The following is a 25,753-nucleotide window of genomic DNA, read 5'->3' as shown; positions in this document are numbered from 1 at the left end:
CGGGCAGAGAGCAAAGGAAATGGATTGCAAGCCCCAGTTGGGCTGGAGGGCCCCTGGTGTCAGGGTGAAGGAGGAAGTGAGCTGCAAGTCAGATGGTGGAGGCGGAGAGTGGGAAGCTCCGATTTCCCCTGTCAGAGGACAGCAGTCAGGCTGCACTTTAGCCTGGGTGACAGTGTGAGACCCTGTCTTTCAAAAAAGCCTAGCAGGTTAGGCTCTGGTGAAATAGTCTCTCCTGCGGGCTGACCTTGTTGAGAGCAAATGCTCTGGGGATTTCAGAATGGTGACTTTTCCTTCCCGCTGCCAGAAGCACAGGGGATTTTTCTTCATTCATTCTGAGGGCCTGGGAGAGCTCTGGGAGGTAAAATGCAAAGGAGTGTGCGGGAGTCTCTTCTGAATGGCTCCCCGTGAAGTTTTTAACTCTCAGGCTTGTCCACGCGGAACCTCCGGCAATCCAGCCATCGAAGTTCAGGTTTTCCGGTCCTGGAGCTGATTCCCGTGGAGAATTTTCTTTGTGGGTTTCTACTCTATCAAGTTGTGATTTTCCATCACTGCCTGTCTGTCTCTCCAGTTTTGGGGATAGTGGTTTTCCCTGTGACTTCACTTCTCTGACAGATCTAAAAAGAACTGTTGATTTTTCAGTTTGTTCAACTCATTATGATGGAGCATGACTTCTAATCTCCTTACATGGCAGCCAGAAACTGCCAGAAACTTCCAGAAATTTTAACTCAATAAAAACATACCCCCAAAAATTGAATATGTCTCAGAATTGTAGAAAGGGGTAGAGATTCAGCTACACACTGAGCTTAGAGCAACAAAAAGGGACAGCATGATTGGCAGGTGGTGGTGTGGACTGGGCAAACTGGAGCACTCACGCTTCCGGCACGTGCACCAATTCAGGCAACAAAAACCCAAAACTATGTTTAGTGTGGCCTTGTTATCTTAAAATTGTGATTTTTGCATAGTGAGAACAAAATCTGAAAATGTCCCTACAATTCATTTATTACCTCTGAAACAAGGATGTGACAAGTCTGATGTCAGCTGATGTGAGTCACAGAGGACTGTCACAAAAATTACATTGGTTTAAATGAAAGTTACCAGGAGATTTCTTTTAAAAAGAAAACAAAATTACAATGGTAATCCCCCCTTCTTTTATTTTTCTGTTTGCGCTAGGTTTAAATGTTTTCGTCCCTCCAAAATTCATTAGACTAAAGTGGATTTTAGTCTCCTATGCCACAGTATTAAAAGGTGCAGCCTTTAGGAGGGGCCTGGATCATGCCAGCCAGCCCCCATGAATGGGATTGGGTGCCCCTGACCAAAGGATTTGTTGGAGGGAGTTTACTCTTTTGTTCACCTGTTTCATCTTTTCCACCATGTGAAGACAGACTTCCTCCTCTCCAGAATATGCAGGATGGAAGCAGAGAGTAGCCCTCGCCAGACCCCAATTCTGCCAGCACCTTGATCTTGGACTTCCCAGCCTCCAGAACTGTGAGCAGTAAATCTTCATTGTTTGTAAGTTACCCAGTAGGTGTTATTTTTTATACCAGCACAAACAGACTGAGACTGATATTGGCACTGAGAATTGGGGGTATTGCCACTAGCACACAACACCAGCCTGGGGCAGCCCCAGGAACAACAGAATCCCATAAGAGCATGGACTGTGCTCAGAAAAGTCACCCAACCACACCCATGTGGGACATGAGTCAAAGAAGGTGATATTCAAGCTTTAAGATTTAATGTTGTTTGCCCTTGCTGGGTTTTGGACTGAACTGGGGACAGTTAGTTACCCCTTTCTTCTTGCCTGTTTTTCCCTTTTGGAATGAGAATGTCTATCCTATGCCTGACTCAACATTGTATTTTGGAAGTAAAAATACAATGTTTGGGAAAACTTGTTTGATTTCACAGGCTTACAGCTAGAGGGGAATTTGCATCAAGATAAATGGTACCAACAGAGAACGGCTGGGCTCCTGGCTAAACCCCATCCTTAAGCTTGGAACTGCGGCCCTAAAAACAGCTGACCCAGTTTTTCCACCCAAATGTTGCTTTTTTGGCCTGCCACGCCCCTATTCTGTGCCCATAAAGACTTCAGCTGGCAGAGCAACACGAGCGGCTGAGCATTGGGGATACAAGCTGCTAAGCGTTGGGGATACAAGCTGCTGAGCGTTGGGGATATGAGCAACTGAGTGTCAGAGACTACAGATAAACGCAGCTAACTTCACTGGTGCAGCTTCAGAGGGGAGCCTGGCCAGAGACCGCTGGGCTTCAGGAAAAGATCTCCTCCTGCACCATCCCCTTTCCAACTCCCCTTCCACCAAGAGCCACTTCCATTGCTTAATAAAGTCTTCCACGTTCATCATCTTTGAAACAGTGTGTGACCTGATTCTTCCTGGATGCTGGACAAGAACCCAGGTGCCGAGAGGGCAGGCGCCTGGATGTGCTGTGGGGCCCGCACTGAGCCCGCTCCTGCCAGAGAAGAGCCACCAGCCCGTTCCAGTGTTTGTTCCGTCTGCTTCCTGCACTTCCTTCCTCAAATGTTCGCTCTCACAAGGAGTGGCCATCTCAGTACATTGAGTCTCACCTATATCTGATCTAGATGAGATTCTAGACTTTTTTTTTTTTTTTTTTTGACACAAAGTCTCATGCTGTTGCCCAGGCTGGAGTGCACTGGCATAATCTCAGCTCACTGCAGACTCCACCTTCCAGGTTCAAGTGATCCTCCTACCTCAGCCTCCCAAGTACATGGAATTAGAGGTGTGTACCACCACACCTGACTAACTTTTCTATTTTTAGTAGAGACGGGGTTTTGCCATGTTACCATGTTGGCCAGGCTGGTCTCAAACTCCTAATCTCAAGCAATCCACCTGCCTCAGCCTCCCAAAGTGCTGGGATTACTGAAAATACAAAAGTTAGCCAGGTGTGGTAGCACAGGCCTGTAATCCTGGCTACTCACGGAAAACAATTATTTTAGAGACAGAGTCTTACTTTGTCGTTCATACTGGTCTCAAACTCCTGACCTCAAGCGATCCTCCTGCCTCAGTCTCCCAAATCTATTCAGTTTTGTTTGTTTGTTTGTTTGCTTTTTGAGATGGAGTCTTGCTCTGTCGCCAGGCTGGAGTACAGTGGTGAGATCTCGGCTTACTGCAACCTCAGCCTCCCTAGTAGCTGGGACTACAGGCACGCGCCACCATGCCCAGCTAATGTTTAGTATTTTTAGTAGAGACGGGGGGTTTCACGATATTGGCCAGGATGGTCTCGATCTCTTGACCTCGTGATCTGCCTGCCTCAGCCTACCCAAAGTGGTGGGATTACAGGCTTGGGCCATCCCACCCAGCCTTGTTTTTAATGTTTGTTTTTTCAAGACAGACCATTGCTCTGTCACCTAGGCTGGACTGCGGTCGCACAATCACGGCTCACTGCAGCCTCAACTTCCTGGGCTCAAGTCATCTTCCCACTTCGGCCTCCCGACTAGCCAGGACCACAGGTGTGCACCACCATGCCCAGCTAATTGTTTTATTTTTTGTAGAAACAGGGTCTCACAATGTTGCCCTGGCTGGGTTTCAACTTCTGGCTTCTAGCAATCTTCCTGCCAAAGTTTTGGGATTACAGATTTGAGCCATAGAACCTGGCCCAGTATTCACACACTTAACATACCAAGCCTTGGAGGAACCACCAAGATCTTTAAACGGAAACATCAGCTTCTGATGTGACTCAAGGATCCCAAAAGTGCCTTTGTGTAAGCCTAGGTCAGGATTTAGGATTTGGATGTAGAGAAGAGAAATTATGTCCTGGTGGCAGGCCCTGCCTGGCAATGTTAACGGGACAGTTATTCTAAACCACATCAAATGATCTGATTGATCTCAGGTGGGCACCGGCACTAACACTCTCCCAAAGCTTCCCAGCGTTTTTTTTGTTTGTTTGTTTTTTTTAAAGACATTTATTCAGCGTCACGATCAGACTATTACATTTAGCAATCAACAGCATGGATGCAAAAAAAAAAAAAAAGATAAAAAGATAAAGAAAAAGAAAAAAATCTACATGAAAACCCTTTGTTGGAATGCTTTACACTTTCCACAAAACAGAAACTAAAATAACCTGTTATACAATTAGTCACAAATACAGTCCTCGAGTTTTTTGCCCATACACATGAGTATTTGTCTAAATCATGTCTTCTTTGTAGCAGCTGGGCCCTGCCGCCACTGTGCTTGGCTGAGTTCACAAATCTGTTGTAACCTGTAGCTTCCCTGTCACTTCTCGGGCTCTCCGCTCCTGCTGAGCTTTGTTGCCTAATTAAAATCTTCTGCCACTGCCATAGCTACTGCTGCTACTGGAACCACCATAGCCACCTTGGCTTCGTGGTCCATGCACAGCCAGCATTTAAAACTCTGAGGGTTTTAATCACATCTTAGGGTTTGAAACACATCTTAGGGTTTGCCAACTAGATGTTTTCTCAACTTCCCAGACCCCCGATCTGGGTCCTAGATTGGACATATTACTGCAGTTCTGGGAGGGAAGGGAGTGGCGGGAGTGACGGGAAGGATGGTGTCAGTCCAGTCGGTCGCTAGCGGGACGGGGCTAATGGTGGCAGCAGGGGCAGCCTTGCCGGAGGTAGGCTTCCCATACAGCGTGCGGTCTGTGCTTCCACCCAAATGCAAGTCCACACTCAAGAGTCTCTTCTCCCTGGGGTCCTGTCTCACTCAGACTCTGAGAAGAGCTGGCAGGAATGAGTTCATCAGATGCCTTGGTCAGGATAGGAAGGATGAGGGAGCATGTATCAACAGAGGCGCCGGGGAGAGGAGCAGCAGAAAAGAAGAGAAGAAGGCACTGAATGTGGAATTAGAAAGACAAGGGACGAACAGGATCGGATTCTCAGTCCCTGCGTAGAGTCTGCTGTGCTTTCTCTGACCCCGCTAGTTTTGGTTTCTTTCTGGGATATTAGTATAATAGAAAATGGCTGGAGGAGTTAGAAGAGCAAGTGATTTTGTGAGACAATGGGATGTCTCAGGGTCGCCCCCACTTTTAAAGTATGTTATTTGATTATGCATAAAATTTCTTTGAGAAGAGCCCACATTTTCTTTTCTAGATTTAAAAACAAAACAAAACAAAACAAAACAAAACTAGGACTAGGGCTGGGTGTAGTGGCTCATGACTGTAATGCCAGCACTTTGGAAGGTCGAGGCGGGTGAATCACTTGAGGCCAGGAGTTCAAGACCAGCCTGGCCAACATGGCCAAACCCCATCTCTACTAAAAAAAAAAAAAAAAAAATTACCCAGGTGTGGTGGCACGCGTCTGTAATCCCAGCTACTTAGAAGGCTGAGGCAGGAGAATTGCTTGAACCCAGGATGTGAAGGTTGCAGTGAGCCGAGATCACGCCACTGCACTCCAGTCTGGGTAATAGAGCAAGAATCTGCCTCAAAAAAAAAAAACAAAAAAAAAAAAAACCCAGGACTGGGTGTGGTGGCTTATGCTGATAATCCCAGCACTTTGTGAAGCTTGAGCCCAGGAGTTCAAGACCAGCTTGGACAACGTAGTGAAATCCCATCTCTAAAATTTTTAAAATTTAAAAACCAGCCAAGCATGGTGGTGCACTCCTGCAGTCCTAGCTACTCAAGAGGCTGAGGTGGGAGGATCACTTGAACCCAGTAAGTCAAGGTCACAGTGAATAAATAAGGCTGAAAATAAAACCCCACCCAAGGAGAGAGACTTAACAAGATTTGAAGCCATAATTTCAAACAAAGTCCTGGACAATGGAGTCTGAGACAATGATCAAGTAGGAAGCACCAAGAATCGGCCTCCCTATCTAGACAACCATTGCCGGGCAGAATCTCTTTGCCGTAACTATTTTAGAACTCTGGAATCTATTGGAGACTTGCCACTTTCAGCGGAAGACTTTGATGGTAACTCGTGGTTAATTTGGTCAATTTCAGCTCTTGGTGCAGTAGCGGCTACCCTTTTTCTCAGCACCTTTCCCACAGCAGGCAGCTGCATATGTGTTCCTTTTTTTCTTTTTTTTGAGATGGAGTCTTGCACTATTGCCCAGGCTGGAGTGCAATGGCACGGTCTTGGCTCACTGCAACCTCCACCTCCTGAGTTTAAATGATTCTCCTGCCTCAGCCTCCCAAGTAGCTGGGACTACAGGCGCCCACCACCATGCCTGGATAAGTTTTGTATTTTTAGTAGAGATGGGGTTTCACTATGTTGGCCAGGCAGGGGTCAAACTCCTGACCTCATGAGCCACCCACTTCGGCCTCCCAAAGTGCTGAGTTTATAGGCGTGAGCCACTGCACCTGGCCCCGTGTTATTAGATATGAATGCCCAGCTCTCAACAACGAGGCATAAGAACAAAAACAAAAACAAAAAAACAGCAATGACTGGACCATTGAAAGGAATAAAACAGGAGACTGAGACTTATTTTTAAAGACTTTAAAACTACTGTCTTAAAGATACTCAGAGAACTACAGGAAGGTATAACAAGGCATGAACAAATTAGAACTATCAATGACGAAACAGAAAATCTAGGCCAGGAGCAGTGGCTAGCATCTGTAATCCCAGCACTTTGAGAGGCCAAGGTGAGCGAATTGCTTTAGCCCAGGAATTTGACACCAGTGTGGGAGCATGGCAAAATGCTGTCTCTACAAAAAATTAAAAAATTAGTCAGGCATGGTGGCACATGCCAGTACTCCCAGCTACTAAGGAGGCTGGGACAGGAGGTCAACAGTTTGCTTGAGCCCGAGAGGCTGAGGCTACAGTGAGCCATAATTGTGCCACTGCACTCCAGCCTGGGCAACAGAGTGAGACCCTATCAAAGATGAACAGATGGAAGGAAGGAAGGAAGGAAGGAAGGAGGGAGGGAGGGAGGGAGGGAGGGAGACTGAGGTGAGAGGATCACTTGAGTCCAGGCGTCTGAGCCCAGCCTGAGATCCTGTCTCAAGAAAAGAAAAGAAAGAAAACAAGAAAGAAAGAAGAGAGAATTAGCACTGACCTTCCCTGCAATAAATGCTCAAGAGAGTCATACAATGTGAAATGAAAGGACACTAGACAGTCACTGGAAGCCATACGGTGAAACAAAGATTTCAATAAAGGTAAATACACGGGCCATTACAAAACATGGTATTGTTGTAACAAGGGTTTTAACTTCACTTTTTGTTTTCTGTATGATAGACTATATGATAGTCTCTTAAGAGACTAATACATTTTTTAAAATTAGTCAAAAAGTGAGTATTATTATAACTTTGGGTTGTGATTCCACATTTTGTTTTCTTTACTTTTAATTTAAGACACAAATGCACTTAAAATAATTATTAGTTTATGGCTTGGGGCAGCACACTATAAACATGTAATTCTGTGACACCAACAATCAAGCTGGGGGACAAAGCTATAAAGGAGCCTAATTTTTGTGTCATTTAAGTTAAAGCAGTATAAATCCAAATTAGAATTTTATAACTTTAGGAAGTTAAATGTGATCTCCATGGTAACCACAGAAAAAATAGCTGTAGATATACACACAACAAAATGAGAAATTAACTTAAATGTTCCACTATAAAAAATCAAGTAAACACAAAAGATAGTAAGGCAGAAAGCATGGAACAAAAAAGTTATAAGGCATATTGAAAAAAATAGCAAAATGATAGAAAACCCACCTTATCAGTAATCTCTTTAAATGCAAATGAATTGAACTCTCCAATCAAAAACCGGAAATTAGCAGAACAGATAAAGCACCTGACCCACTTATCTGCTACCTTCAGATGATTTTTATTAGATCTAAAGACACAATTCATTGGAAGTGAAAAATGGAAAAAGATATTCCATGCAAATAGCAATTAAAATAGGCCAGGGATGGCTATACTAATATTAGACAAAATAGACTTTAAAGTTTTAAACGTTACAGTTGACAAAGAAAGGCATTATAGATTAATAAGAAGGTTTGATACAGCAAGGAGATATAATAATTATATGGCTGGGGGCAGTGGCTTACGCCTGTAATTCCAGTATTTTGGGAGGTTGAGGTGGGCAAATCACTTGAGCCCAGGAGTTCAAGACTAGCCTGCGCAACATGGCAAAATCCCATCTCTACAAAAAATTTTAAAAATTAGCCAGGCATGGTGACACGTGCATGTGGTCCCAGCTACTCAGAGGCTGAGGTGAAAGGCTTACTTGAGCCCAGGAGGTTGAGGCCACAGTGAGCTGTAATCATGCCACCGCACTCCAGCCTGGGCAACAGAGAGAGAACTCGTCTCAAAATTATAAACATTTGCTGGGCACGGTGGCTCATGCCTGTAATGACAGCACTCTGGGAGGCCGAGGTGGGTGGATCACCTGAGATCAGGAGTTCAAGACCAGCCTGACCAATATGGTGAAACCCTGTCTCTACTAAAACAATACAAAAATTAGCCAGGCATGGTGGCGCACACCTGTAGTCCCAGCTACTCGGGAGGCTGAGACAGGAGAATCTCTTGAACCTGGGAGGCGAAGTTGCAGAAAGCTGAGATCGTGCCACTTCACTCCAGCCTGGGCGACAGAGCAATACTCTATCTCAAAAAAATAAAAAATAAAAAATAAAAAAAATAAACATCTATGCACCTCACAGACCATCAAAATATGTAAAGCACAAACTAATAGAATTGAAGGGGGAAATAAACAGTTCTATAATAACAGCTGTAGACTTCAGTGCCCCACTGCCAACCATGGATAGAGCTAGCGGACAGAAGGTAAATAAGGAAATAGACAATTTAACAAAATTAAGCACCTCTAAGTCTATCAGACACATGCACACATAGAACACTCTACTCAACAACAGGATATGCATTAAGTGTACATGGAACATTTTCCAGGGTAGACCCTATGTTAGACCACAACCCAACTGAAGACTTTAAAATAGTCATACAGTGTATCTCCTCTGACCACAACAGAATAAAGGCAGAAATCAGTAACAGAAGTAAAACTGGAAAATTCATAGAAATCAAACAACATATCTTTTTTGTTTGTTTGTTTTGAGACAGGATCTCACTCTTTCACCCAGGCTAGAGCAGAGCGCTTCACAATATTCTCAAGTCACAGAAAGGCAACCGGTCAGAAAAATTAGGAGATTTCAGAAAGACTATCTCATGACAGCATAATTTTTTTTTTCACTAAAACAGAAAATTAAAACGAAGCTGCAACCCAAATAAATTTCCAAATGGCTCATTTGTTAGGCAAACAAACACATTTACTGATGGTGAATTAATTAAATCATATTTAATTCCAGAAGCCAAAGAAATGTGTTCGGAGAAAATAAACCGGTTTGACTATTCACTTTTGGGTAAAAACAGTTGCTCAAACAGTTGAGGATATTGAGAGCAACATTAATAGCCAATTTGAAAACAAGGCAAATGATTTTGAGTGATTTTCCTTGGCTTTTAATGACTCAACAGATATTTCCAACACTATTCAGGTGTTGTTTTCAAGCAGTCAACGCCTGGTCTGAAGTCACTGAGTGTTAGCCTCTGTGAATGGTCTGCATGGAACAAATCTGAGAATATTTTCAGATAACTGGAGAAAACACCAATTCAGTACAACCTCAAGGGGAATCCACTAACGTGCTGAAATGGATAGTGATAAAAATGTATCCAGACGCCAGGTGTGGTGGCTCATGCCTATAATCCCAATGCTTTAGGAGGCTGAGGTAGGAGGATCGCTTAAAGTCAGGAGTTCAAGACCAGCCTAGGTAACATAGAGAGCACCCCCATCTCTACAAAAGATACAAAAATTAGCCAGCATGCTGACACATGCCCGTAGTCACAGCTACACAGGAGGCTAGGGTTGGGGGCTTGCTTGAGCCCAGGAGTTGGATACTGTAGTGAGCTTTGATAGTACAACTGCACTCCAATCTAGATGACAGATTGAGATCCCACCCCAAAAAAAGTACGTGGAGGCCGGGCGCGGTGGCTCACGCCTGTAATCCCAGCACTTTGGGAGGCCGAGGCGGGTGGATCACAAGGTCAGGAGATCAAGACCATCCTGGTCAACATGGTGAAACCCCATCTCTACTAAAAATACAAAAAATTAGCTGGGCATGATGGCGCGTGCCTGTAATCCCAGCTACTCAGGAGGCTGAGGCAGGAGAATTGCCTGAACCCAGAAGGCGGAGGTTGCGGTGAGCCGAGATCGCGCCATTGCACTCCAGCCTGGGTAACGAGAGCGAAACTCCGTCTCAAAAAAAAAAAAAAAAAAAAAAAAAAAAAGTACGTGGAGAAGACAAAGGCTTAGTTCAACAAATTTACAAAAAAATTTTTTAAATTCAAGGCATCTCTGCGTGTTCTCACTCATAGGCGAGCGTTGAATAATGAGAACACATGGGTATAGGGAGGGGTACATCACACACTGGGGTGTGTTGAGGGGTGGGGGTCTAGGGGAGGGGCAGTGGGGGGGGAGGGGGGTAGGGATAACACTGGGAGAAATGCCCGATGTAGGTGATGGGGGGATGAACGCAGCAAACCACCATGGCATGTGTGTACCTATGCAACAATTCTGCAAGATCTCCGCATGCACCCCAGAGCTTCAATTACAAAAAAAAAAAAAAAAGCCACACTGAAAAAAAAAATTCAAGGTGTTTAAAGACTTCTTTGTATTCACTGTACTCATCATCAGCAGGTACATATGTGAAAAATATTTGACTATCACGTGTTATTCAACCAATGTGTCAACAGTGAGCTTCATTTGTTCTTGTGGACTTAATAATGTTCAGTCTTGTGAATTTTTGTCATAAATAGAAGCAAGTCTCCTCATTTGCCCTATCACACAGCAGTTCGATGGTTTTGCAGTGGTAAAATTGTACGTAGGGTTTTTTTAAGCTCATAGTTAAGATTCAAATTTTTCTTTCTTTTTTTTTTTTTTTTTTTTGAGAGATGGAGTTTCGCTCTTGTTACCCAGGCTGGAGTGCAATGGCGCGATCTCGGCTCACCGCAACCTCCGCCTCCTGGGCTCAGGCAACTCTCCTGCCTCAGCCTCCTGAGTAGCTGGGATTACAGGCACGCGCCACCATGCCCAGCTAATTTTTTGTATTTTTAGTAGAGATGGGGTTTCACCATGTTGACCAGGATGGTCTCGATCTCTCGCGATCCACCCGCCTCGGCCTCCCAAAGTGCTGGGATTACAGGCTTGAGCCACCGCGCCCGGCCTAAGATTCAAATTTTTCTAAATGAGGACTTTCCGTGACCACTACAACTCTGAATGGCTTTGGGAATTAGCTTCTGCTGCAGACTTGATAATGTTTTTGGATGCATTAAGCCTAAAACTACAGGACGAAACAGAGCTTGGATAGGAAGCTTCTATTCAGCAAAGCCATTTGGATGACAACAATGGTGTTGGAATCATAAGCAATATCAAGCTACTTTTTCCACTCCTTCTGCTGTCAAAAATTAAAACGAGAAGCAAGATCTCCATCCCGTACAAATTTGCAGAGAATATATTTTTCAATACTGTTCCAGCAATATTTGTCATACTTCAATGCAAATGCAAAGGATATTCTCATATTTCAAAACCCATTTTACTGTGCTGTTGAGAAGCTTCTACAGAACCTTCAAGGGGAAGTAATTAATCTGCAGTGTAGTAATACGCTAAAAGGCAAATATCAAAGAAAGAATACAATAAAATTCTATAAATGCCCTCAAGCGATGAATGTAGACAATTAAAATCTTATGCTATGAATGTCGGTGTTCAGTAGTATCTTACTGGCGTGAAAAAACATTTCCTTGTTTTGTAAGTACCTATATAATACCTCAATTGTCCTGTTAGCCCACAATACCCATGAATATTCATTTTGTTGTTTGCAGAAAATAGAAAAGCCCCTCATCTGGAGAGCCATAGGTGTCTGAAAGCAGAGGTGGGTGGATCACCTGAGGTCAGGAGTTCAAGTTGCAGAGAAATGTCATTAAAAGTGACATTAAAGGCTGGGCACAGTGGCTTATGCCTGTAATCCTGGCACTTTAGGAAGGTGAAGCAAGCGGATCGCTTGCACCCAGAGGTTCGAGACCAGCCTGTGCAACATAACCAAACTCTATCTCTACAAAAAATGCAAAAATTAACCAGGAGTGGTGGCTCGTGCCTGTAGTCCCAGCTACTCGGAAGGCTGAGGTGGGAGGATCTCTTAAACCCATGAGATCAAGGCCGCAGTGAGCTGTGATCACACCACTGTGTGAGCTGTGTGTCTTCCAGCACACATGACAGAGCAAGAGCTGTCACACACACACAAAAAAAAGGCCAGGCAAGGTGGCTCATGCCTGTAATTCTAGCACTTGGGAGGCCGAGGTGGGTGGATCACCTGAGGTCAGGAGTTCAAGACCAGCCTGGCCAACAGGGTGAAACCCTGTTTCTTAAAAAAAAAAAAAAAAAAAAAAAAGTGACTTTTTTTTGTGCCCACAGGAAAAACAACAACAACAAAAAAGTGACATTGAAGGATTGCTTGCTAGGGAAAGTTTGGTTAAGCATGCAATCTAATTATTCCAATTTAGAAAACAAAACCTTACCTGCAGCCATGTTACTTTAATAAAAAATAGAAGTGGACCTGAATCTACTTCTTTCTACTACTATAAACCAAACACGAGCAATTTGGTTTCAGCAAACAACACCATCTGTCTCTCATCAGTGCTGCCAATTTTAATTTTTATTAGTTTTATAGTTTTGTTTGTATTTCATTTGTACATCTTGTATTGGATTCAGACACCAATAACACTAAGGAATTTAATATTATATTTGCTCATATATATGAGCAAAGTATACTAAAATAAAAATTATAATTATATAATTTTATTATATTATATAATTATATTAATATAAAATTACATTTTAATATAATGAGCAAACATTATATTAAAAATAGTCTTTATATTCAGCTGGGTACAGTAGCTCACGCCTGAAATTTCAGCACTTTGGGAAGCCGAGAAGGGCAGATCACAAGGTCAGGAGTTCGAGACCAGCCAGACCAAAGTGGTGAAACCTGGTCTCTACTAAAAATATAAAAATTAGCCGAGTGTGGTGGCACGCATCTGTAATCCCAGCTACTCTGGAGGCTGAGGCAGGAGAATCATTTGAATTCAGGAGGCGGAGGTTGCAGTGAGCTGAGATCACGCCATTGCACTTCAACCTGGGTGACAGAGGCCGACTTCATCTCAAAAAAAAAAAAAAAATAGTCTTTATTTTCGTCAGGATGAGGTCTCACTATATTGCCTGGGCTGGTCTCAAGTTCCCCAGTTAAAGCAACCCTCCTGCCTCCACCTCCCAAAATGCTGGGATTTCAGGTGTGAGCTACCGCACCTGGTCAAAATATAGTCTTAAGTCACCACCCTGAGGTGGACATTTATTTCTTTATAAGGGTCCAGTTAAATACTCAAATTTGAATTGGAATGATACAGAGGAGATTAGCATGGCCCTGGCCAAGGATGACATGCAAATTCATGAAGAGTTCCATATTTTAATAAAATCTTGAGCTGTTGTTCACCTCAGAAATCCATCCATCAATCAATCAATACTCGATTTCGATAAAACACTGCCTGAAGTTGAACATCCCCCAAGATCAGAGCAATTGTCTCAATCGGGTGTTAGATGTGAACATGGATTCGAAGCCCCGAATCTTCCCAGATGTATTTTCATTTACTGAAAAGGAACCTTATGAATACACATAAATCTGTTAGTTGGAGAAGTGTGAAAAAGCTAAGTGCGGTACTTCTCATCAAGTGGTCACGGAAATGGCGGAGTGTCCGGAAGAGGATCTGTTAGGCAGAATGACCTGCACAGCGGTCTGGGCTTACCTCTTCAGATGCAGCAGTTCTCAGACTGAACGTGCACAGAATGACCTGGAGAGCTTGTTTAACAGAGATTCTCAAACTTCTCTTCCAACGATTTTCACCCAGCAGCTCTAGAATGAGACCCAGGGGTGTGTGTTTATAGCAAACATCTCAGAAGATTCTGACACTGAGAACACACGGACAACCGTATTTTGAGAAAAAATGCTTTCATGACTCCTGATTTTCATGGCTCCATTCTGTCACTGATTGATTGATTGAGATGGAGTCTTACTCTGTTCCCAGGCTGGAGCGCAGTGGTGCGATCTTGGCACACTACAACCTCCGCCTTCCGGGTTCAAGCGATTCTCCTGCCTCCTGAGTAGGTGGCATTAGAGGCATCCCCCACCATGCCCAGCTAATTTTTGTATTTTTAGTAGTGACTATGTTAGCCAAGTTGAACTTGAACTCCTGACCCTAGGTGATCCACCCGCCTCGGCCTCCCAAAGTGCTGAGATTACAGGTGTGAGCCACCACACCTGGGCTGTGCTTCACTTTAGATCCCAGATCTTTTTCTTTTCTTTTCTTTTCTTTTTTTTTTTTTTTTTGAGATGGAGTCTCACCCTATCAGCCAGGCTGGAGTGCAATGGCGCGATCTCAGCTCACTGCAACCTCTGCCCCTGGGTTCAAGCAATTCTCCTGCCTCAGCTCCTGAGTAGCTGGGATTACAGGCGCGTGCCACCACACCCAGCTGATTTTTTTTTTTTTTTTTTTGGTATCTTTAGTAGACATGGGGTTTCACCATGTTGGCCAGGCTGGTCTCAAAGTCCTGACTTTGTGATCTACCTGCCTTGGCCTTCCAAAGTGCTGGGATTACAGGCATGAACCACCACACCCGGCCAATCTCAGATCTTTTTCCATGCTACAAGGTTGTTTTTTCTGCAATGATTCCCTACCGTACCAGGTGAGATGGAAAGAGCTCAGCCATTCCATCTTGCTATTCTCTTCATTATTGTTATAAATCCTAAACCACACTTTCTGCAGAACCGTTTAGAAGATAGCAGTGCCTTGGGCTATTTTGTTTGTAACTACCTAGAAGTAATTTTCTTGCTTTCAGGTTTAAAGATTCAAATACCGGCCGGGCGCGGTGGCTCAAGCCTGTAATCCCAGCACTTTGGGAGGCCGAGGCGGGTGGATCACAAGGTCAAGAGATCGAGACCATCCTGGTCAACATGGTGAAACCCCGTCTCTACTAAAAATACAAAAAATTAGCTGGGCGTGGTGGCGCGTGCCTGTAATCCCAGCTACTCGGGAGGCTGAGGCAGAAGAATTGCCTGAGCCCAGGAGGCGGAGGTTGCGGTGAGCCGAGATCGCGCCATTGCACTCCAGCCTGGGTAACAAGAGCGAAACTCCGTCTCAAAAAAAAAAAAAAAAAAAAAAGATTCAAATACCAAGTAAGTCAAGTTTCAGTTGAAAACTAAAATGTGACTAAGACTCATTCTCTAGCATTCTAGTTATTCATTTATTTATTTATTTATTTTTTAGATGGAGGGTTTCACCATGTTGACCAGGATGGTCTCGATCTCTTGACCTCGTGATCCACTCACCTCGGCCTCCCAAAGTGCTGGGATCACAGGCTTGAGCTACCGCGCCCGGCCTTCTAGTTATTTTTTTAAAGTCTTAAACAACATAAACAATCTATAGTCTTACATTTAGCAATTTTCTGAAATCTCCACTGAAGGTTCAGACACACACAAAAAGCCCTTGCTTCACTGCTTGAAAAACAGATGAATACCATCATTTTTGGCCAAAATAATTAGTACAGCCCACGCTTAATGGTTAATATTAATATAAAACCTCTACCCCTCAATATTAGTTTCAATGTAAGGCATCAAAAACCTAATGTCAGCAGTGCCTCACACCTGTAACCTCAGCCCTTCAGGAGGCTGAGGCAGGAGGATCACTTGAGGTCAGGAGTTTGAGACCAGCCTGGGCAACATGGTAAGCCCTGCCCCAACCATATCTACTAAAATTCAAAAAAAAAATTAGGCAGGAGAGGTGGCCTACGCCTGTTGGGGCTGAAGTGGGAGGATCACTTGAGCCTGGGAGGCGGAGTTTGCAGTGAGCTGAGATCACACCACTGCACTCCAGCCTGGAAAACAGAGTGAGACCCTGGCATCAGCCCAAACAAAACAAACCTAGTGTCACTAAAAAAGACTTTAAATAAGTGTAAAATTGAGGCCACTTCCTGAGCAAACATTGCTGAGGAAACCAAAGTGTTAAACTAATTTTCTTTTTCCTTTTTTTAAGATAGAGTTTCACTCTTGTTGCCTAGGTTGGAATGCAATGGTGTGATCTCAGTTCACTGCAACCTCCACCTCTCAGGTTCAAGTGATTCTCCTGCCTCGGCCTCCCAAGCAGCTGGGATTACAGGCATGCACCACCACGCCCAGCTAAATTTTAAGTAGAGATGGGGTTTCGCCATGTTAGCCAGGCTGGTTTCAAACTTCTGACCTCAGATGACCCGCCCACCTTGGCCTTCCAAAGGGCTGGGATTACAGGCGTGAGCCACTGTGCCCGACTCCTAGTCTGATTTTCAATGGGTATGTTCCTCCACTGCCAGTCCCCACAACCCACTGCCTGGTAAAACAAAAAGCATTTATTAGAAACAAAAGGTTTTTCTAGGATGGAAAATAATTTTTAGCACTGGGAAATGACAGGGTCAAAGCTCACCTGGTAGCAGAAAGCTCTGGGCAGTGACTTCTAGTCTCAGTTCAGCTCCTGATGTTGGTGAGACTAGAAGACATGTGGGTTCACTGCCCGGTTTCCTTGCTGTGAGCCTAGAAGAGCAAGCACCTTGCTTTACCAAGGAACCCCAAGTGTGGCACCTAAGTGATGGTGAGGTAACAGCCTTGCCCTTTGTGACAGTTCCCCCACCCTTCTGGTGGCCCTGCCATTTGGATTATTCACCACGTGTTTATTCTCAATCCCTCCCTCCTTACTCCCTCCCTCCCTCCCTCCCTCCCTCTTCCCCTCCTTCCTTCTCTCCCTATCTCTCCTCCTCCTTCCCTCCCTCCCTCCCTCCCTCCCCCTCTCCCTCCTTCCTTCCTTCCTTCCTTCCTTTCTTCCTTTCTTTTCTTTTTTTGAGACAGGGTCTCACTTGGTCTGGCACCCAGGCTGGAGTGCAGTGGTGCAGTCCTAGCTGACTGCAGCCTCCAACTCCTGGGCTCAAGTGATCCTCCCGCCTCAGCCTTCCCAGGTAGCTGGGACTACAAGTGTGCGCCACATGTCTGGCTAACTTTCAAATATTTTGTAGACACAGGGTCTCACTATGTTGGTCTTGAACTGCTGGGCTCCAGCGATCCTCCCACCTTGGCCTTCCAGAGTTCTGGGATTATATGCACGCGCCACTGTGCCTGGCCCTATGCTCAATTTCGACACCTTCTCTTGATCATGCCCCGTTCCCTGACCTCCCAAGTCTCCTGGCTGCAGTCTGTGCTAGTGCACCCTCTGCTTTTCCCAAACGCGACTCCTAACTCCCAACCTCCCTCCCCCCATAGTGTTCGCAGGCCTGGCTCCTGCGGCACAGAGCTCACCTCCATCCCTCTGCCTGTGCTGTCCCTGGACAAGCCCCCCAGACAGGCAGCTCTCAGTGTGGGCCGCAGTGTGGTCTTCCCGGTACGAGGCTCACATCTCTCCTGACTCCCACCCCTGCCCCTCCCTCCCTCCCAGGTGCACCTGCGCACACTGTAATAATGCCCTTCTGTGTCATCACGAGGTCACGGCCCTCCTCACAGCCCCGGCCTCCCCTGACTTCCCTCGGGCTCCTGGTGCTCTGGGCAGGGTGCACCATCTCCTCCCCCTCCACCCCCATGATAATTAGAGGTTAGACTTGGCATTCTTCAATGGTTTGCTCTGTCAATTTGGGTGGAAGAAAGATGAGTTGAATGGAGAAAGGACACAGCTTCAGAAAACCTAGAATACCCTGAAAACCCTGATTTTTATCCTCACCCTCAAGGATCCTATTTCACAGATGTCTATAGATCAGTTTACTTCCCGAGCTTTTTCCTTGCTAAATAGATTCCTTCTTTTCTTTTTTTTTTTTTATTTGCAATGGCATTTTGCTCTGTCACCCAGGCTGGAATGCAGTGGTGCAATCTCAGCTCACAGCAACCTCTGCCTCCCAGGTTCCAGTGAGTTTCCTGCCTCGGCCTCAAGAGTAGCTGGGATCACAGGCATGTGCCACCATGCCTGGCTACTTTTTGCATTTGCTGAGGAGTGATTTACTTCCAATTATGTGGTCAATTTTAGAGTACGTGCCATGCGGTGCTGAGAAGAATGTATATTCTGTGGATTTGGGGTGGAGATTTCTGTAGATATCTATTAGGTCTGCTTGGTCCAGTTCTGAGTTTGAGTCCTAGATATCCTTGCTAATTTTCTGTCTTGTTGATCTGTCTAATACTGACAGTGGAGTGTTAAAGTCTCCCACTATTATTGTGTGGGAGTCTAAGTCTCTTTGTAAGTCATTAAGAACTTGCCTTATGTATCTGGGTGCTCCTGTATTGGGTGTGTATATATTTAGGATCGTTAGCTCTTTTTGTTGCATTGATCCTTTTACCATTATGTAATGTCCTTCTTTGTCTCTTTTGATCTTTGTTGGTTTAAAGCAGGCGTCCCCAAACGTTTTACACAGGGGGCCAGTTCACTGTCCCTCAGACCATTGGAGGGCCACCACATACTGTGCTCCTCTCACTGCCCACCACTGAAAGAGGTGCCCCTTCCTCAAGTGCGGCAGGGGGCCGGATAAATGGCCTCAGGGGGCCGCATGCGGCCCGCGGGCTGTAGTTTGGGGACGCCTGGTTTAAAGTCCATTTTATCAGAGACTAGAATTGCAACTCCTGCTTTTTTTTTTTTCTCTTCATTTGCTTGATAAATCTTCCTCCATCCCTTTATTTTGAGCCTGTGTGTCCTTGCATGTGAAATGGGTTTTGTGAATACAGCACACCAATGGGTTTTGACTTTTTATCCAATTTGCCAGTCTGTGTCTTTTGATTGAGGCATTTAGCCCATTTACATTTAAGGTTAACATTGTTATGTGTGAATTTGATCCTGCCATTTTGATGGTAGCTGGATGTTTTGCCCATTAGTTGATGCATTTTCTTCATTGTGTTGCTGGTCTTTACCATTTGGTATGTTTTTGGAGTGGCTGGTGCTGGTTGTTCCTTTCCTTGTTTAGTGCTTCTTTCAGGAGCTCTTGTAAGGCAGGCCTGGTGGTGACGATATCTCTCAGCAATTGCTTGTCCATAAAGGATTTTCTTTCTCCTTCGCTTATGAGGCTTAGTTTGGCTGGATATGAAATTCTGGGTTGAAAGTTCTTTTCTTTAAGGATGTTGAATATTGGCCCCCATGCTTTTCTGGCTTGTAGGGTTTCTGCAGAGAGAGCCGCTGTGAATCTGATGGGCTTCGCTTTGTGGGTAACCCAACCTTTCTCTCTGGCTGCCCTTACCATTTTCTCTTTCATTTCAACCCTGGTGAATCTGACGATTATGTGTCTTGGGGTTGCTCTTCTTGAGGAATACCTTGTGGTGTTCTCTGTATTCCTGGACTTGAACGATGGCCTGCCTTGGTAGGTTGGGGAAGTTCTGCTGGATAATATCCTGAAGAGTGTTTCCCAGCTTGGATTCATTCCTCTGTCACATTCAGGTACACCTATCAGATGTAGATTAAGTCTTCTCACATAATACCATCATATTTCTTGAAGGCTTTGTTCATTTCTTTTTGCTCTTTTTTTCTCTATTGTTGCCTTCTCATTTTATTTCATTGAGTTGATCTTCAATCTCTGATATCCTTTCTTCTGCTTGGTTGATTTGGCTATTGAAGCTTGTGTATGCTTCACTAAGTTCTCGTGCTGTGTTTTTCAGCTCCATCAAGTCGTTTATATTCTTCTCTAAGCTGTTTATTCTAGTTAGCATCTCATCTAACCTTTTTTCTAGGTTCTTAGTTTATTTGCATTGGGTTAGAACATGTTCTTTTAGCTCTGAGAAGTTTGTTATTACCTACCTTCTGAAGCCTGTTTCTGTCAATTCATCAGATTCATTCTCCATTCATCTTTGATCCCTAGCTGGTAAGAAGTTGTGATCCTTTGGAAGTGGAGAGGCGTTCTGGTTTTCGGTATTTTCATCCTTTTTGTGCTGGTTTCTTCCCATCTCAATGGCTTTATCTACCTGTGGGCTTTGTAGTTGGTGAGTTTCAGATGGGGTCTCTAAGTAGATGTACTTTTTGTTGATGTTGAAGTATTTCTTTCTGTTTCTTAGTTTTCCTTCTAACAGTCAGGTCCCTCTGCTGCAGGACCACTGGAGGTCCACTCCAGACCCTGCTTGCCTGGGGATCACCTGTGGGGGCTGCAGAACAGGAAGGGTTGCTGCCAGTTTCTTCCTCTGCTATCCTTGTCCCAGAAGGGTACTCACCAGATATCGGCCTGAGCTCTCCTTTATGAGGTGTCTGTTTGGGTATATGGGGGTCGGGGAGTTGCTTGAGGAGACAGTCTGTCCCTTACAGGAGCTCAAGTGCTGTGCTGGGAGCTCCATCATTCCCAGAGCTGCTGGACAGGTACTTTTATTTTATTTTATTTTATTTATTTATTTATTTTGAGACAGAGTCTTGGTCTGTTGCCAGGCGCCAGGCTGGAGTGCAGTGGCACAATCTCGGCTTACTGCAACCTCCGCCTCCGGGTTCAAGTAATTCTCTTGCCTCAGCCTCCTGAGTAGCTGAGACTACAGGCACCTGCCACCACGCCCAGCTAATTTTTGTATTTTTTAGTAGAGACAGGGTTTCACCATGTTGTCCAGGATGGTTTCGATCTCTTGACCTCGTTATCCACCCTCCTCAGCCTCCCAAAGTGCTGGGATTACAGGCGTGAGCCACCGAGCCCAGCCGCTGGGCAGGTACTTTTAAGTCTGCTGCAGCGGAACTCATAACCACCTCTTTTCCCAGGTGCTCTGTCCTAGGAAGGTCGGCTTTATTTGTAAGTTCTTGTCATGCTGCTGCCTCTTTTCATAGATGCCCTGCCCGGCAGGGAGTAGTCTAGTCAGTGTGCCAGCAGAGGCACTACTGAGCTGCCTGTGAAGTGCCTGGGTCATGGGGGACGCCCTTCCCCCCACTGAGCTCGGCCATCCTGGGTTCAGCTGCACTTGCTGTGAAACTCTCAATCCAGAGCGTTTCAGATTGCTTGTTTTGTGGGGGTGGTACCCGCTGAGCCAGATCACCTGGCTCCCTGTCTCTGCCCCTCCCTGTCTGTCTCCCAGGTGTTCCAGGTGCCAGTCAAAACAGCCGCCCAGACTTGTGTGAGTTTCTTTGCACCCACCCAGCACCAGCTGAAACCTCTGCTAAAAACTCCTGGTGCTTTTGGCCCGGGAACCTCCTGGTCTGTGGGCAGTGAAAACCTGTTTGGAAATGCAGTGTTCACTCACCCTCTGCTGTTCTCACTGGGAACTGCACTCCGGAGCTCTTCCTATTTGGCCATCTTGGATCCTTGACCTAATGGCATCGTTTTTAAGCTATGGATGATCCTTTGAAAAAAAAAAAATTAAAGGATAATGGAAATGTACTTTAAACCGGAGTGCAAGGGAGCTCCTGGAAGCAGAAGGGAAAACAGGAAGAGCTTTTCCCTTCCAGGTCACGGCAGGGAACGTTTCTCCTCTAGTCAAACAATGCTGGGTGGGGAGGATGCCCCATGGGGAGACGTCTCAGGGGTCAAGAGGACATTCTGGAGATTTCCTACAACTTGCCTGGTGTTTTTCTCAAAGACTCAGTAGCCACCTTCAGAATTACATTCTTGTTTATATTTTAAGTTCAACATATTACATAATCAGTCTCAGAATTCCTTATCAGGTGGCTCCTGGGAGCCTGCACCCACTCTTATTCCTGCCCCATCTGGGTTCCCTGGCACGTGGAAAGGTTTAACGAAAAGGACTCTTTCCTTGAAGAATACTCATTGTTACTTTTTAAAAAGCATTAAGGCCTGGCGAGGTGGCTCACACCTGTAATTCCAACACTTTGGGAGGCCAAAGCCAGCAGATCACAAGGTCAGGAGTTTGAGACTAGCCTGGCCAACATGGTGAAATCCTGTGTCTACTAAAAATACAAGAAAAAAGAAATTAGCCAGGCATGAGGGCATGCACCTGTAATCCCAGCCACTCAGGAGGCTGAGGCTGGAGAATCTCTTGAACCCAGGAAGGCAGAAGTTGCAGTGAGCCGAAATCGCACCACTGCACTCCAGCCTGGGCAACAAAAGCAAGACTCCGTCTCAAAAAAAAAAAAAAAAAAAAAAAAAAAGCATTAAATAGGCTATGCTATTTTAAGGAAGTAAAAAATATTTATTTTAGATAAGTGATTACATCTCGCATAGGGCTCATTTTGAAATAATGATTTAAGACAAATCCAGGCTGGGTGTGGTGGCTCACGCCTGTAATCCCAGCACTTTGGAATGCCGAAGCAGGCGGATCCCTTGAGGTCAGGAGTTCAAGACCAGTCTGGCCAACATGGCGAAACCCCATGCCTACTAAAAACATTAGATGTCTCTAAAGTCTCTTTAGTAAACCCCATGTCTACTAAAATATTAGAAAAAATTAGCCAGGGGTGTTGGCATGTGCCTGTAATCCCAGCTGCTCAGGAGGCTGAGACAGGAGAAGCACTTGAAACCAGGAAGCGGCGATTGCAGTGAGCCAAGATTGCGCCATTGCACTCCAGCCTGGGCGACAGAGCAAGACTCCATCAAAGGAAAAAAGAAAAAGGAAAGGAAGGGAGGGAGAGAGGGAGGGAGGGAGGGAGGGAGGGAGGGAGGGAGGGAGGGAAAGAAAGAAAGAAAGAAAGAAAGAAAGAAAGAAAGAAAGAAAGAAAGAAAGAAAGAAAGAAAGAAAGAAAGAAAGAAGGAAAGAAAGAAGAGAAAGAAAGAGAAAGAGAGACAGAAAGGGAGGGAAGGAGGGAGGGAGGGAGGGAGGGAGGGAAACACTGGATCTAGGACGTCACTTCGGTTCCTTTATCAATTTGGCTCCCCCTAGAGGTCAGTTAGCAAATTTTAGGCAGTGCCACTTAAACCCATCGGGCCTCTTTTAAAACAGTAATTTCTCCTGGGAAGGTTTTGGGAGCAATGATTGAAATTGATTAATAAAGTCTATGTTTTAGCAAACATTACATTTAATTTTTTGTTTAAAATTACTAAGCTTTCCAGGTTTAGCAAAAAGAAAAAAATTACAGGACACTCAGTAATATTTAAATTTCAGATTAAAAAAAAATTCTTTTAAACCTAAGAATGTCCCAAATGCATTAAGTTGGCAACTCTGAGTATCTGTACATAGAGACATACACTATACATACAGTGTTTTATTCCTCATTTGTTAAGTGAGGATTCTGAGAAGCCAAACATCCAACTCCAGCCTCTCATTTCTCCACATTCCCACGGTCTGTTCTTGTTTTTTTCATTCTAAGTTTTCTTCTAAGTTCTCAAAAAAAATCAGATCACAGGTCTGGTCAGATAACTTGATTTTAAGCTCCAAAGACCCTGAGATATTATAGGAAACCAAAATATTTTGCCCCAAAATATACTTTGTTGGCATATTTTGAGATAGCTCTTCAGAGAGCCAAGCAGCCTTGCAAAGCTGTCTTTTGTGTGGAGCTTTGGATCTGTAGAGCAAATCTGTATCCCTGCAGCCAGGCCGTCTGAGGTCCTACCTGGTCCAGATCTAGGAAAGATGAACAGAGTGTGACATCTCTCAAGGTCTGAAAGGAACATTTCCCACCTTTTCTCTCTGAGGGCTGCTACCTGTGAGGTTTCAGCTGCATAGTAAGACCTCCTTTGCTAGCCAGGCACCCTCTTCTCTCCTTTCCATAACCTGTCTTGCCACCATCGCCTTTTTGGGGCTATGCTCTGAGTCCCCATTCTTTCTGTAATATCAAAATTGTAGAAAAGACCAGGCCTGATGGCTCATGCCTATAATCCCAGCACTTTGGGAGGCCCAGGCAGGTGGATCACTTGAAGTCAGGAGTTCAAAACCAGCCTGGCCAACATGGCCAAACCCCATCTCTACTAAAAATACAAAAAATTAGCCAGGTGCACTGGTGGGCACCTGTATTCCCAGCTACTCCGGATGCTGAGGCATGAGAATCACTTGAAGCTGGGAGGTGGAGGTTGCAGTGAGCTGAGATTGTGCCACTGCACTCCAGCCTGAGCAATGGGGCAAGACTCCGTCTCGAAACTTAAAAAAAAAAAAAAAAAAAAAAAAACAAGGCAGAAAAGCGTCTGAGCTCCTTGGGGAAGCGGGGGCAATCACTCTATGATTTTCCTCTGTGCATGTTGATAGATGTGCATGCTTTGTCTCTTAATGATCCCAGCCACTCGGGAGGCTGAGGCAGGAGAATTGCTTGAGCCTGGGAAGCAGAGGCTGCAGTGAGCCGAGATCGCACCACTGTATTCCAGCCTGGGCCACAGACGAAGACCTTGTCTCAAAAAAAAAATTTTTTTTAATTAAAAAAAATAAAAAGGAACGGAGGTGAGTTGGGGCGGGGGGTGGAATTCCTTAAGTATCACCCTAATATACCCAACAAGAAAGAGGCGGGTCAAACATACAGGATGCAAGGATGAGTTTTGCACGAGAACAGAAATCACAGCCGTCCCCTTGCCATTTTGTTTCCTCCCGGCGGGAAGGAAAGCTGGAGAAAGTGGCTCCAGTTTTCTGGCATCGATGGAGATCATCGTATTTTTCCTTCTTAACAAATGAATATGAGTTACATTCACAGATTTCTTAACATTTTTGCATTTACAGTTTTTAAATTTTTGTGTTCCTGAGATGAACCTCACTTAGCTTATCTATATTACTATTTAAATGTGCTTCTAAATTATCTTGATGAATATTTGATTCGGAATTTTGGCCCTCATATTTAGAAATGAAATTGATCTGTAATACTTTCCCACTGTCTGCACCTGGGTCCATTGGTTTGGCAGCCATAGTGAGAAGGAACTTCCGGCTGCGTCCCAGGGTCATTGATCTCTAAGGCTGTCAGGAGGAGCCCCAAAATGGAATCAAGAAGCTGGGGGCAGCCCGGCCCCTTGTTTCTGCCACTGCTCCTACTGCCTCTACTTGGCCCTGCGTTTGTGCTGTGAGAGTTGGCGTGCACACCCTCACATGCTCACGTTCACACTCTGTGAGCTGTGAACACGTAGGAGCCCAGGGAGGCCTTTACCGCACAGCCAATCCCTGCCTCAGACTTCCACCTCCCACAGAACGGAACCCTGGGGTTACACAATTCCCTCCTCTCCCATGCACGGGAGTTTTCAGCTTCCCCAAACCTGGGGGTGGCCAATACCCAGGCTCTAGGGAAGCAGCTTCCACCCCAAGCACGCAAATGGATTTTCCCAACAGAAACAGGATTTTTTTCCTCTCAAAGGATTCTGATGCAGCTATAAAGAAAATATAAACCTTCCCACCTTCTAATAGTGGCTATAAAATAACTGTATGGTTTTCAATGATTTTTAAGGAGATACTGTATTAATATTCGGGTATATTTTATCCCAAAGTATTGTACTCACTGTTGTTAACCCTTAATAATCGTTCTTTCTCTTCCTTCCTTCCTTTCTTTCTTTCTTTCAAGATGGAGTCTCGCTCTGTTGCCCAGGTTGGAGTGCAATGGCTCGATCTCAGCTCACTGCAACCTCCACCTCCTGAATGCAAGCGATTCTCTTGCCTCAGCGAGTAGCTGGGACTACAGGTACACGCCACTACACCTGGCTAATTTTTTTGTATTTAGTAGAGACGGGGTTTCACCCTGTTAGCCAGGATGGTCTTGAATTCCTGACCTTGTGATCTATCCGCCTTGGCCTCCCAAAGTGCTGGGATTAGAGGCATGAGCCACTGGCCCTGGCCCAGTAATTTTTTAAAAACGGCAGATAGGCTGGGTGTTACAAGGCTGTTTCTGCCTGTCCATCCTCAGGGCGCGACCTGTCATC

The 25,753-nt window shown here is 45.0% G+C and overlaps 1 protein-coding gene and 1 non-coding gene across 8 annotated transcripts in view; one reads left to right on the top strand and one right to left on the bottom strand.

Moving 5' to 3' along the window:
* Positions 1–3,928: 3,928 nt before the first annotated feature.
* The window catches only part of CREM (cAMP responsive element modulator), a 119,584-nt gene continuing 97,759 nt past the window's right edge, over positions 3,929–25,753 (bottom strand). For 5 of the 7 annotated variants that reach the window (XM_074405262.1, XM_074405263.1, XM_074405265.1 and 2 more), the window contains 3 exons: positions 16,486–16,592; positions 13,780–13,886; positions 3,929–4,734 (listed from right to left, as the gene is read on the bottom strand). In XM_074405262.1, coding sequence (XP_074261363.1) covers positions 4,570–4,734; positions 13,780–13,886; positions 16,486–16,592 — 379 coding nt within the window. In that variant the 3' untranslated portion in view covers positions 3,929–4,569. Of the gene's footprint in view, positions 4,735–13,779; positions 13,887–16,485; positions 16,593–21,221; positions 21,321–25,753 lie in introns of those variants that run through there. The other 2 variants (XM_074405272.1, XM_074405271.1) reach the window with 2 other exon arrangements.
* On the top strand, positions 13,343–13,445 carry LOC120367633 (U6 spliceosomal RNA). Its single transcript, XR_005581963.1, has one exon. It is a non-coding gene; the product is annotated as a U6 spliceosomal RNA (small nuclear RNA).

Source organism: Saimiri boliviensis, chromosome 8 (genome assembly GCF_048565385.1).
Source record: "Saimiri boliviensis isolate mSaiBol1 chromosome 8, mSaiBol1.pri, whole genome shotgun sequence".
In the NCBI taxonomy this organism is placed as follows: domain Eukaryota; kingdom Metazoa; phylum Chordata; class Mammalia; order Primates; family Cebidae; genus Saimiri; species Saimiri boliviensis.
This window is presented reverse-complemented; position numbering and strand designations above follow the sequence as displayed.